The sequence below is a fragment of the Capra hircus genome, chromosome 13, assembly GCF_001704415.2.
Source record: "Capra hircus breed San Clemente chromosome 13, ASM170441v1, whole genome shotgun sequence".
NCBI lineage: Eukaryota > Metazoa > Chordata > Mammalia > Artiodactyla > Bovidae > Capra > Capra hircus.
Window position 1 is genome coordinate 72,919,871 of NC_030820.1, and position 13,181 is coordinate 72,933,051.

At 40.7% G+C, this 13,181-nt stretch overlaps 1 protein-coding gene across 1 annotated transcript in view; it reads left to right on the plus strand.

Moving 5' to 3' along the window:
- Positions 1-13,181, plus strand: part of STK4 (serine/threonine kinase 4) — a 96,088-nt gene that overhangs the window by 22,863 nt on the left and 60,044 nt on the right. The window contains exons 7-9 of the mRNA XM_013968939.2: positions 374-511; positions 3,976-4,104; positions 5,216-5,402. Coding sequence (XP_013824393.2) covers positions 374-511; positions 3,976-4,104; positions 5,216-5,402 — 454 coding nt within the window. The remainder of the gene's footprint in view (positions 1-373; positions 512-3,975; positions 4,105-5,215; positions 5,403-13,181) is intronic.

Genomic DNA, 13,181 nt, shown 5'->3' on the forward strand with positions numbered 1-13,181 from the left:
CTGGTTGGGGTGGGTGTGGCTTTCAGGATGATTCAAGCACATTACTTTTATTATGTCGCTGCTGTTCTGACAAGATGTGGCGCTCAGGCGGTAACGTGAGTGATGGGGAGCGGCTGTAAGTTCAGATGAAGCCTCGTTCATCTGCCCGCTGCTCGCCTCCTGCTGTGCGGCCTGGTTCCTGGGGACTCCTGCTCTAACGGTCATACTTCCTACTTGGAGATTCTTAGATTTTCGTTGCAATTAGGATCGGCTTATAGAGGAGAAGAGGAACATCATTTTATCAAACTTCAAAATTATGTCTAGTCATGTTTTTATTGGAATATCACTTTTATTTTGCCAAATCGGTTTTTTTTTTTTTTTTCTTTCCAACCAGGCCATCTTCATGATTCCTACCAACCCACCCCCCACATTCCGAAAGCCAGAACTGTGGTCAGATAGCTTCATGGATTTTGTGAAGCAGTGTCTTGTCAAGAGCCCCGAGCAGAGAGCCACAGCCACTCAACTCCTCCAGGTATGACTCACCCTGGGATGCTGCCTCTCTCTCTGTTTCATTCACAGGTTATCCATCCAAGATGCTGTTGACCCACCCACATGGAGATGGTGAAGAGCTGTTAAGATATTCCTTGCCTCCTGTGAGGTTTGAATGTAACTGCTTAGAAGAGACATAGAAAAGAATGTTAAATCACTGAACAGGACAATCATGCAAGAAAATACCGGGCTGTATGGGATCAGAGAACAGGAATGGGCCTTTATTGAGCACCTGCTGTGTGCTGGATACTTTACATGTTGTGCCATTTAATCCGCACATACACCCTGTGAGAGAGAAGTGTTATTTTACTTCTATAGATGAGAAAACAGAGATTTGGAGAGGTTAGCTCATTTAGAGCCACTTGGTTGGTAAACAGCAAAGCCAGGCTTAGGAGCTAAGTCTTTCTGATTCGAAAGCAGGAGTGCCATACCCAGTTCTGGCAAAGAACTGGGATCAGTGGTAGGTCCACCATTTTGAACTGGTGATGCCAGGACTGCTTTCCTGGAGGAGGTAACTTCGACCTTGGGCCTTGAAGGATGGGTGGAATTTGGCAGGCAGTATGCTTAGTCGGCTCAGACAGTAAAGAATCTGCCTGCAGTGCGGGAGACCTGGGTTTAATTCCTGAGTCAAGAAGATCCCCTGAAAAAGGGAATGGCAACCCACTCCATTTTTCTTGCCTGGAAAATTCCATGGACAGAGGAGCCTGGTGGGCTACAGTCCATGGGGTCGCAAGAAGTCAGACACAACTGAGTGACTAACACTTTCACACTTTCTTGCTTAATATTTAGGAGCTTGGATTCTGGAGCCTGACTGTCCAGGTTTGAATCCTGGCTTCCTGTTTGCTAGCTCTGTGACCTTGGGCAAGTAACATAACCTTTCTGTTTAGTTTTCTTATCTGTACAGTAGAGATCAAGTACCTGCCCCATAAGTTGGTTGTGAAGATTAAGTGATACAATACGCGTGACTTTGAATAACATTTTCACATATTAAAGATAATATATTATGAATTTGACATATATCTACTATTGAGCTAGGCCAGTGTTTTTCAGTCATGTCAGATCCATTGCTGCCTTATCAATACAGATTTTTTAATACTTACTATCTTTTTGGAATGAACCTCATAGATACTAAAATCCACTTACGCCCATAATTTAAAAAGAATAAGTGTAATATCTGTGATATGATGGAGAAATATAAGGATAATTATTTATAACAAAGTAATATATATGTCAATATAGGAATGCTCCAGCTTTTCAACTTAGAGATGTGATGAAGTAGTCGGACACCTGTACCTAACATCATGAATGAGTTTAAATTTAAGAGCAGTAAGAAGAACAGAAACCTTTCCATTCAAGAAACACCAGAACATGAGTGGGTGACTAACAGAAGTCTAATGTTAAGTAATAACAGAGCAGCCTGATTTGTATAAGAGGGGGGAAATCAACTTATGGACTTGCCCAGTGGAGAGAACCAGGAACTAGTTACTCTTGCAGATGAGCTGGGTTCTTTTTCTGAGTAGTGGCAAATTCTTTTCCTGCCTGGATGAGGTACTGATATAGTTTTATAGAAAAGATGCCTCCCATATTTCAGTCCTACCACACGCTGAGGCATCCTGTCCACTTCTAGAGTCCTTGCAAAGACCTTGGAGCCCATATCTTCTGATGGGTGGTGGGGAACAGAGAATGGATTGCAGATAAACACTGGGGACAATACTAGAACAAGTTTGGAAAACAACAGCAACCCCCACCCTTCCAGAAAGGAATTTTCCTGTGTAACTTTCACAGCATAATTTTTTTTTATTGTGTTACACAGGCAAACAACAAAATTATAAGATGGTATTAATGTTAAAAACGTAAAGCCTAGGATGGATGATCAACAAGGTCCTACTGTATAGCACAGGGAACTATATTCAGTATTCTGTGATAAACCATAATGGAAAAGAATATAAGAAAAGAATGTATGTGTATAACTTAGTCACTTTGCTGTACATCAGAGATTGGTGCAACATTGTAAATTAACTATATACTTCAGTAAAAAAAACTTAAATAAAAGGACTTCCTTTGCGGTTCAGTGGTTAGGACTCTGCTCTTTCACTGCCAAGGGCCTGGGTTCAGTCCCTGGTTGGAGAACTAAGATCCCACAAGCCACATGGTACAGAAAAAAAAAAAAAATCCCAAAAGTTTTAAGTCCTTTTTTCTATTGAGGAAAGTCAACAATATCCCTGTGTTTCAAGTGCCTTTGCAGATGCGTAATACTTGGGCTTACATCTGTTACGTATTTGTGACCAGTTTTAGTATTTCTGCAGTAACTACCTTTTGGCACTAAAATCTTTTTGCATATGCATGCACGCTTAGTCATTCATTTGTGTCCAACTCTTTGCGACCTCATGGACTATAGTCTGATAGGCTCCTCTGTCCATGGAATTTTCTAGGCAAGAAAACTGGAGTGAGATGCCATTTCCTCCTCTAAGGGATCTTCCCAACCCAGGGATCGAACCCAAATCTCCTGAATTTTCTGCATTGGGAGGCAGATTCTTTACTACTGAGCCACTTGGGAAGCCACCAAATCCTTTTTACCCAGATACACAGTTGGAAATGCTATAGGACATTGAATAGAAAGAATAAGCAGGATGAGTAACCTATTCAGTGATTTCTAAACAGTGTCTTTATCCCACCTATGTCCCCCTCTCTGAAATCACCTCCCAAATTAACCAGACTGTGCTTATCTGTTGAAAAACTGTCAGTGTACACGATCACTGTGTGTCCGTACTCTGAGATGTGCAGGGGGCATGAGGGATCTGCACGGTGTATTTTTGTGCGGGACGACTCTGCATTTTGAATGAGATTGCTTGTGTCCCTGCTTCCTATCCTGTGTCCCGTGTAGCTTGTGTTCTCTAAACATCTTAACCGTAAGCTCCTTACACATTTACAGAGCTTCCTCTAGGGGGTTGATGCCAGCCTGTTGACACTCTCTAGAGTTGCTAAAAATGGAGGAAACATTCCAGCCAAGCCAAAAAACACCTGGGCAAAACTGAATGTGCCTGCTCAGAGTTATAAAGTGAGTGTGAGTTCAGTTCAGTTGCTCAGTCCTGTCTGACTCTTGGCGACCGCGTGGACTGCAGCACGCCAGGCTTCCGTGTTTATCACCAATTCCCGGAGCCTACTCAAACTCATGTCCATCGAGTTGGTGATGCCATCCAACCATCTCATCCTCTGTTGTCCCCTTCTCCTTCTGCCTCCAATCTTTCCCAGCATCAGGGTCTTTTCAAATGGGTCAGTTCTTCGCATCAGGTGAGAGTGTGAGTTAGGGTTGGCTGTTGTCCAACGCATAAAGAGAATGATTAGATGCACTGGTTGATGCAGCAAAGACTATGGAGGGCCTCCTCTGTGCTGGCTAGTATTTCGGCATCAGTGCCACATAAACCATCTTCAACTTTCTTGTTGAAGCACCCGTTTGTCAAGAATGCCAAAGGAGTGTCCATACTGCGGGACTTGATTAATGAAGCCATGGACGTGAAGCTGAAGCGCCAGGAGGCCCAGCAGCGGGAGGTGGACCAGGATGAGGAAGAAAACTCTGTGAGTGCAGGCGTTGCGGTGGGCCTTGGGCATTAATGCTTGTCATTTTGTGATTGTCAGCCAGGTAAGACGAGTCAGTTGTGGGGTCCGCCTGGAGCTGGAGACGCTCCATGCCCCACCGGGTCCTGTCGTGGACCAGGGCTTGCTGGATGGATGTTTGTTCTTCTCCCAGTGCTTCCTGAGACACTTCCATATTTTATTCTTTTGCCTCCATAGCTTTTCTTCTGTTTAACTTTTTATTCAGGAAAGAGAACATTCAGGTCTGAGACTGGGTTTTTCTGTGCTCTTTGGGGGCATCTAGTATCCATACTAGCCATGTAGACTTTACACTGATAAACTCTCTCACAACCCTCAGATTCCAAAGGTGTGTACCTTAGCTCCTTAGCGCAGTGTTAAAAAAAATATGCAGGTTAGATATGCGGCTCTCATGTGGATAAATGCATGCTTTTCTTTGGTTGACTGGGAGTGTTCTCATGGAGTACAGCTTTTAGAAATTGTGAATCAATATACTGTCTACCTGTAACATGTATAATGGTGACTCAGTGGTAAAGAATCCACCTGCCAACGCAGGAGACGCGGGTTTAATCCCTTGGTCAGAAGATCCTCTGGAGAAGGCAACCCCACTCCAGTATTCTTGCCCAGGAAATCCCACGGACAGAGGAGCCTGGCGGGCTCCAGTCACTGGGATTGCAAAAGAGTCAGACACAATTTAGTGACTAAACAACAATGACATATTTAATACTGTACACCAACTACACTTCCCTAGTGTCTCAGAGGGTAAAGTGTCTGCGGGCAATGCGGGAGACCTGGGTTCGATCCCTGGGTTGGGAAGATCCCCTGGAGAAGGAAATGGCAGCCCACTCCAGTATTCTTGCCTGGAGAATCCCATGGACGGAGGAGCCTGGTGGGCTACAGTCCACAAGGTCGCAAAGAGTCAGACACGACTGAGCACAGACATGACACCAACTACACTTGAATTAAAAGAGTGTTCTTAGTTCTATGAGTAAGGCCCAAATCCAGAAATATTTGCAGCAAGATGAATATGAGTAATGCAGGGAACTCGATCTTTTTAATCAAATTAGCCCTCATTTGAGATTTCCTCCTTTTCCAGGAGGAGGATGAGCTAGATTCTGGCACGATGGTCCGAGCAGCAGGGGATGAGATGGGCACCGTCCGAGTAGCCAGCAGCATGAGTGACGGGGCCAATACGATGATCGAGCACGATGACACGTTGCCGTCCCAGCTGGGCACCATGGTGATCAACACGGAGGACGAGGAAGAGGAAGGCACGATGAAAAGTAAGGCTCTGATTAAACAGACTAACTTCACAGGCAGACCTGGTGCATTCCAGAGAAAGCAGATTCTCGCGGTCCACATGGACTCAATCTTGAGGCTCCACTCTGTGGCTGCAGTCTAAGGAGCGAGAGCGTTGGAGCCTTGGGGCAGCCGTGGAGGGTTCGAGGAGGGAGGAAGCTGGCTTCTGCAGTCAGAGGCAGGGAAACAGCAGCGGTGAGGATTGACTTTCGGACCTGAACGGCCATTCTCTAGTTGAATGTCATCATTTTTTTTTTTTTTTCTTCTTTTCCTTGATCTGCAGAGGCAAGCACATACATTGCTTTTTCTTTTTTCCTCCCAAAGTGATTGTTTATTTTATTTTTAATTTATAGTGTTCATTGTTGATTTAAGTGATTAGGTGACTGTTCATATGGCCCAAACTAATAGTTCCAGTGGTTCTACATCTGGTCCAGCACTTGGTATGGGTGCTCTTTGTCAATGTAGACCATCTAGCTGGTGTGTTGTGGTATTTCATAGTGGTTTTAATGTACATTTCCCTATTAACTAATGCTTTGGAGCATACTTCCATGTAGTTCTTGGTCATTTGTATCTCTTCTTTTGCTTCTCCCCCTTCTTTGTATGTTGTTATACATTTTACCTCTAGAGTAGAGCATACATCGTTGTGATGCGTAGTTTAAAGTGTAGTGAAGCTCTGAGCTATTTACATACGGATGATCTTCAGTCTGTTTTCATGATCTTAGTCTGTGTGTCTAAATCAGGTTTATGAATTCTCAGTCAGCGTCTTAAGGATGGGAGCGTACAAATTGAAGAGTCCTATCAGTCACTTGTGGTTTAAACACGCCTCTAACGCTGCTGGTCCTTTTTCTTCAGCCTGTGACTAAGGCCTTATACCTGTACTCAGTTCTCATCGAAGGGGGCCTCCCCTTTCCTTTGAGTTCTTTTCTTTTCCCCTTTCTCTCTGCATCACAGACCGAGTCACAGAGGACAGGAATTTGGGAGTACAAAGTAGTAATAATAATAATTGAGTTGAGTTCTAAACATACAGTGTAGCCTAAACTCTGTGTAGGTTTAAAGCATTAACTATCTATGGTCTTTTCATCATTGTGTTTTTTTTGTTGTTGTTGTTGTTTTTTGTGCTTCATCTTTTAAAACTTTGGAGTTTTAAACTTCTAAGTCAGGGATTATTTGGCAAACTATGGTCCACAGGCCAAATCCGGCCTGCCACCTGGCTTCAGCAGTTAAGTTTTCTTGGAATACCACCATGTCCATCCCTTTGCTTATTATCCATGACCGCTTCTGCACTACGGAGCCAGAGCTGAGCAGTTGTGAATGGGACCAGGTGGCCCCCAAAGCCTGAAGTGTTTGCTGTCTGGTCCTTTACAGACAGAAACAGTTCTCTGACCAGTGCTTTAGCCGTGCTGCTTTGTGACTGACTGATTCATTCAGGAAACTTCTCTTCAGTGCCTGCTGCTGTATCCCAGGTACTTCGCTAGATGCTGAGGATACAGCAGAGAATGAAGAAACAGTCTGTGCCCTGAAAGAAGCTGTTGTCTAGTCTGGGAGACAGACCATTTAATTATACTTCAGCGTATGAAATGGGCTTTAAAGCAGAGGTAATCTGAGGGTGTTGGCAAAGCAGAGTGGAAGAGTATTTAATTTAGGCTGGGGATTACTGACAAATTCCTGGAGGGAAGAGGCGGGGAGGTTGGCAGTGAGTAGGGTGGGTAGAGATATGCCCGCAGAGGAGGCCGGTCCACAGAGTCCAAAAGGCCGTGAGTTCAGGGGAACCGCAGCCGGTTTATCGCAGCTGAAACAGACTGTTCCAGGGCTTTGGTTCTCAGGCAGCCCCCTGGAATTTTCACCTTCCAGGTCTGTGTATTTATAATCAGCCCTTTGTTTCTGAAGGGAAAGGTTTTCTTGTTTTCTTTTTTCTAGTTTGGGGCCCGGGCTCACCATGTGTGTGACTTTGGGTCAGAATTACACAGATGGTGAGGTAGTCCCACTGCCGATGGATGTGTAAACTGCTCTGACTTTTCTGGAATGTAGTGCGCATCAAGAGCTTAGAAAGTGCAAACCTTTGACTCAGTAAACTCCATTTCTAGGAATTTGGCCCAAGAAAATAATTGAAGATCTAGGCAAATTAATATTCCAGCTTTATAAAAGTAAAAAGATTAATTAACATGTTAATATGTACATGAAAAAAAAAGGACTGAAAAAAAAAAACCAATCAAAAGGCTAGAGAAAAATCTACCAAATATTAAAAGTAGGTAAAGGGATTATAAATAGGTATTTTCAACTGTATTTATTTTCCAAGTTATTTTCTAGAGTTATTCTCAGAGGAACAAAATACCACCAAAAATACTGCTGATATCATAGTGTATCCTGTAAATTATTAATAGGACTTTGAATTCTGCATTGGTTTAAGAATCTTTGTTTTTTTTCCTTCTTCTTAGTCTTGGACTGTTGTTTATGGCCTTAAAAATGGATAGTTGCAAAGAGTTTATGGGCTTCCCTGGTGGCTCAGATGGTAAAGTGTCTGCAATACGGAAGACCCAGGTTCGATCCCTAGGCCGGGAAGATCCCCTGGAGAAGGAAATGGCAACCTACTCCAGTATCCTTGCCTGGAAAATCCTATGGACAGAGGAGCCTGGTAGGCTACAGTCCGTGGGGTTGCAAAGAGTCGAACACGATTAAGCAACTTCACAAAGAGTTTATAAAAACATTTTCACTCCCTGCTAGTCTCAATTCTTACTACAAAAGTGTTCTTAGGGTATATTTCATCCCCTGGATGAAAGATTTGGTGTTCCATAAATTGTCAAGTGAATGCTATGTACTAAATTTAGTTTTTCTTTTGCTCTTTTAAGTAGCTAGCCTATGTAATTTGTTAGGTTTGTTTGTTTTGCAGTAATGAGCTGCTGACTCCTGGTTCTTTTCATTGACTCTAAATGCTATATCGTCTCCTTGTTTTAAGGGCTTTAATTATGAAGATGATTATAATCCCTATGTAATATAAGTTGGCTGACCCATTAATGTGTGTTGTGTGTGCACGTGTTATGGAAAATCTGCCTTTTTTTAATTTAAAGAATTCATTTTGTTCCAAATGTAATTGTCATATTTTAAGTGCTCATTAATTCAGTGGGTTGTTTGTTCAGTTTTTGAACTTGGACAGTGTTATCATGTCTAATGAGAAACATGCATCTTTTATTATAGCCATGAGGGAAAAACCCACTTAAAAGCCTCAATAGTCACAGCTAAGTGACATTAAATAAACTTTGTTCACAATCTGTTTCAGGTTGTATAGTTCAATTTTTGAGTCACAAGTTAGATTTGCCACTTCTTTTGAGATCTTTACTCATTACTTTAGGAGTTGTTGAAACTTTTCACTGTGGAAAATTAAAATATTTTTAATTTTAATTTTCAGAATAATGTCATAACCTCTATGGACATACAGCCAGTTTCAAAAATGACTCACTGCCCATCATATTTCTGCCTTATGCCAAAAAAATAGCAAGCTGAATTAATTTAAAGCAAATCTCAGACATTCGACTGCTCCTTCAGAATTGATTTTTAAACATTTAAAGGAGACCAACCAAGGCTGACTCAGATACTGTCTGTGTTATGTTGATCAATTCTTTTTCCTTGTATGGGCCTCAGTGCCCCTGTTCAATAAAAGCGGAGTTATCAATCGTATATTTTCCCTTGTCCCTGATAGTTCTACTTGTCCACATGTTTATAAAAATTATAGAACTCATGACTAATACAGAACTGAAGTTTCTGCAAGTTTAAATTTTGTGATAATAAATAGGCTTTCACTTACTACCTTAGAAAAGGTTTGATATTTCAGTTGCCTCTATTCTCATTTACTATATTAAAAATTATTTATGTCAGCAGTATTCTAACAGTATCGATGCCCTCTCACAAAAGAAATTGGTTCACTCCTAAGTCCTCTCATTCCAGCAGATAACTCCTGTTCTTGACCATATGCCTGTATAGTTCGTATATGATAATAATTTGCCTAGATGTTCTACTTTCTGATTATTTTCTGCTGGAAAAGCATATACATTTTCCATGTTGTTTGCATAGTCCTTTTTATATTTATCACACTTAACTGTTTTTTTGTCGTTTCCCCATTGCTGGGCATTTTTTCTGTGTCTAGTTTTTCACTATTATAAATAACTCTGCAGGGAACAAACATCCTACATATAAATTTTGCCTTCCTTTTAATGTTTCCTAGGAACAGTTTTTGTTTGAATAATTATTTAAACAACATAATGTGCACGTTTGCCATATTGTCCTCCAGAAGGTTTGTACCAGTATACATTCCACAAGGATTAATAGCAATTATCAGTATCCTTTGTTTCTTCCCTGGACAGCCAGCTATTTCCCTTTTATAGTTTCTATCTTTTAAATCTCTGTGTGCCACTTTTTGAGTGTTTTCTCTGGATTTATCTTCTAATTCTGAAGTTCTTTTTGGAGTCATGTCTAATCAACTGTCTGACCCAGACATTGTGTTTTTTTCAGTAGCTAATATTTGTTTATAGTCATATGACTAGTAAATACTGGAGTTGGAAATTGAAAGAACTCCCAAGTCTATGGGACTTCCCTGTAGCTCAGATGGTTAAGAATCTGCCTGCAATGCAGGAGACCCAGGTTCAATCCCTGGGTCAGGAAGATCCTCTGGATAAGAGAACGGCAACCCACTCCAATATTCTTGCCTGGAGAATCCCATGGACAGAGGAGCCTGGCGGGCTACAATCCATGGGGTCACAAAGAGCTGGACACAACTGAGCAACTAAAACTATAAAGGTTCTTAATCTTAGTCCCAAAGTCTATGCTGTTTTCATTCTCCTGGACTTTGGTTTGTTTTGGAATTCTTGTGTTAATGTATATTGTGTATGTGTGTACACGCACATATGCACACACTCAGTTGTGTCCTACTCTTGGTGACTCCCTGGACTGTAGCCCGCCAGGTTCCTCTGTCCATGGAGTTTTCCAGATAAGAACACTAGAGTGGTTTGCCATTTCCTTCTCCAGAGAATCTTCCCCACCCAGACCCGAGGCCCCTGCCGTGTCTCCTGAATCGCAGGCAGTTTCTTTACCCCTGAGCCACCAGGGAAACCATACTGTGCATTAGATCCATAATATAAACCTATCAAAATTCATGTTAAGACTGGTGTTGGCTTTGAGGAAATTCCAGAGATACCTTTTTTTTTTTTAAAGAAACAGTTCTTTTTATATATGTATTAATTGTACCCAAGAGGATAGATGTAATAATAGTCATTAATGATTAGGCACTTAATATCTACCAGGTGTGGTGCTTAATCCTTTGTAAGCATCTCATATATTTTAATCATTGCAGTCATGCTGTGTGGTTTTTCATAGCCACCTCCACCCCTTTCAGAGCAGCAGAAACTGAATTGCAAAGCGATTAAGTAACTTGCTCGTGATTACATAGTGAGCAACAGAAGAGCCAAGGCTTGAGGCCAGATGCATCTGATTTCCAGGCTCACACTCTTAACCATTATGTGACCCTGGCCCTCAGCAGAGCCCCTTCATTAAGTTGTGGAGGGACAGGACCAGGGCGTCTGATGGGAGGTCTCAGCTTGCCACGATCCATGCTGGCAGCTTGAGTAACTCACCTCTCTACGTGTTTCCCCAGGATTTCCAGAGGCAGAGAACACAAGGTTTTCTAAGGGGACCCGCCTCTGATGATTCTGTTAACATCTGAGGGATTATGTCTTGGTTGTGTATGTCTGACCACCATAAAGAATCAGATTGCTGTTGGAGGGAGGGTTGAAGCAGGGTATGATATGATTGCTTTATGAGAGACCCCAAGAACAACCTTTTCACAACCACAAAGGTAAATCATGGCCCACCCTACTTGGAAAACCCCTGTCTGGATAAAATACCAGTTTGGGGATTTGGGTAGGCTGCTTCTGTGTCTGTGTCAGTGGGGTCTTTTTTTTTGCATAATGACTGGAGAAGAACTTTTGCCCCCATGATTTGAAGTTCACATTCCTGAGATGACTTGAGAGGGTTCTGTGTCAGTGTCCCGGTCCTCATACTTTCTCTGCACCAGTAGAGGGAGCTCTGTCATAGGTTATGAGTTTAAATGGTATTCTCACTTGTGTCCACAAATCCCCTTTCTATGGAAGGCTTCTTTCTAGATCAAGACTGTGATTTATTTATTTTAACATCTATTTTAAGTAACTACAGCAACACTAGGGCAATGTCTTTCTTTTATTTAGGTAGGAGTTTGAATACCTCATGCTTGGCAAAGTTCAAGAGGAAAGTCGGTCAGAACATCTCAAAATAGTTTAAACTTTTCCTCTCTCTTCCCAGATTTCTTGGTAGACCTTAACCAGAACTGAGGTGTTCTTTCTGCAGCGTGGTACCATGCATATAGTTTTGAAACTATCGTCTGCCAAAGTGACCCTAACAAAGTAACTGAATATGTATATATATATTTTAAAAACTTAAAATTCCAAAAAAAAAAAACCTTAAAATTCTTCTGCAGAAACTGACTTGGGAAAAGTTATATTATGTATCATAATAAACATTAACAATGACAGTTTATAGCTTTTCTTGTGTAGCCACTTTAGTTTTCTTCTAATTTATTTCTATATTGACTTCACAAATCTAATACTTTCTTTGAGAGTAGATGATGTCCTTTTTTTTTCTTTCTTTCTTTTTTTGTTACTGGTTTACAGTGGTTCTTTGTGTGTTGGATACTAATTTTTCATCAGTTATATGCACTGTAAATATTTTTTCCCAGCTAGTGACTTGAGTGCTTTTAATTTTTCAGGCTCTTTTTTTAGAAAGCAACTTTTGTTTTCATGAAGTCACATTTGTCAGAATTTTCTTATACCATACGTTTTTTGTGCCTTCTGTAAGAAATTCTTAATAATGTATTTTTAAAAAATTAATTATATTTGGTGTATAGTTGATTTCAATGTTGTGTTAGTTTCAGGTGTATGGCAAAGTGATTCAGTTACACATACATCCATTCTTTTTCAGATTCTTTTCCTGTAGGTTACTACAGAATATTGAGTAAGATTCCCTGTGCTATATATAGTAGGTCCTTGTTGATTATCTATTTTATATGTAGTAGTGTATATATGTTAATCCCAGACTCCTAATTTATCACTCTTCCCTGGTAATCAAGATGTTTACGAGGCAATGCATGGTGATCATTTCATAATGTATGCAAGTGTCAAATCATTATGTAATATTTCTGAAACTAAAATAATGTCATGTGCCAACAATGTTTCAACTAAAAGAAATTCTTTGCTACTCAAATGTCTTAAAAACTGTCTCCTTTTTTTTTTTTTCTAAAGGTTATAAAGTTTTACCCTCCACATTTAGGACTTTAATAAAGCAAATGTTTTTAAAAATTTGCAATATGAGCTATAGTCATCTAGTTTTATTTCTTCCATGTGAAAGATTTTCTTTTCCCTCCATTCAGATCTTTGGTCCTGTTATCTTCTCTTTCTTGCCTATCTATGAAAAATAAATTCTCCTTCTACTTGTTTTTCTTTTCAATTACAGGTTACTCTTGAAATTTATATTATTCTTCCATGCAAATTGTAGAATCAGTCTGTGGAATTTTGTACAATGCCTCTGGGATTTTGACTGAATTGCATTGAATACACAGATTAATTAGGCAGAATGGCTATCTTTATGATGTTAATTCTTCCTGTTCGTGAACATAGTATATCTTCTCATCTGTTTGGCTTTTATCTTTTATTCTTAGATAACTTTATAATTGTATCCATAAAGAT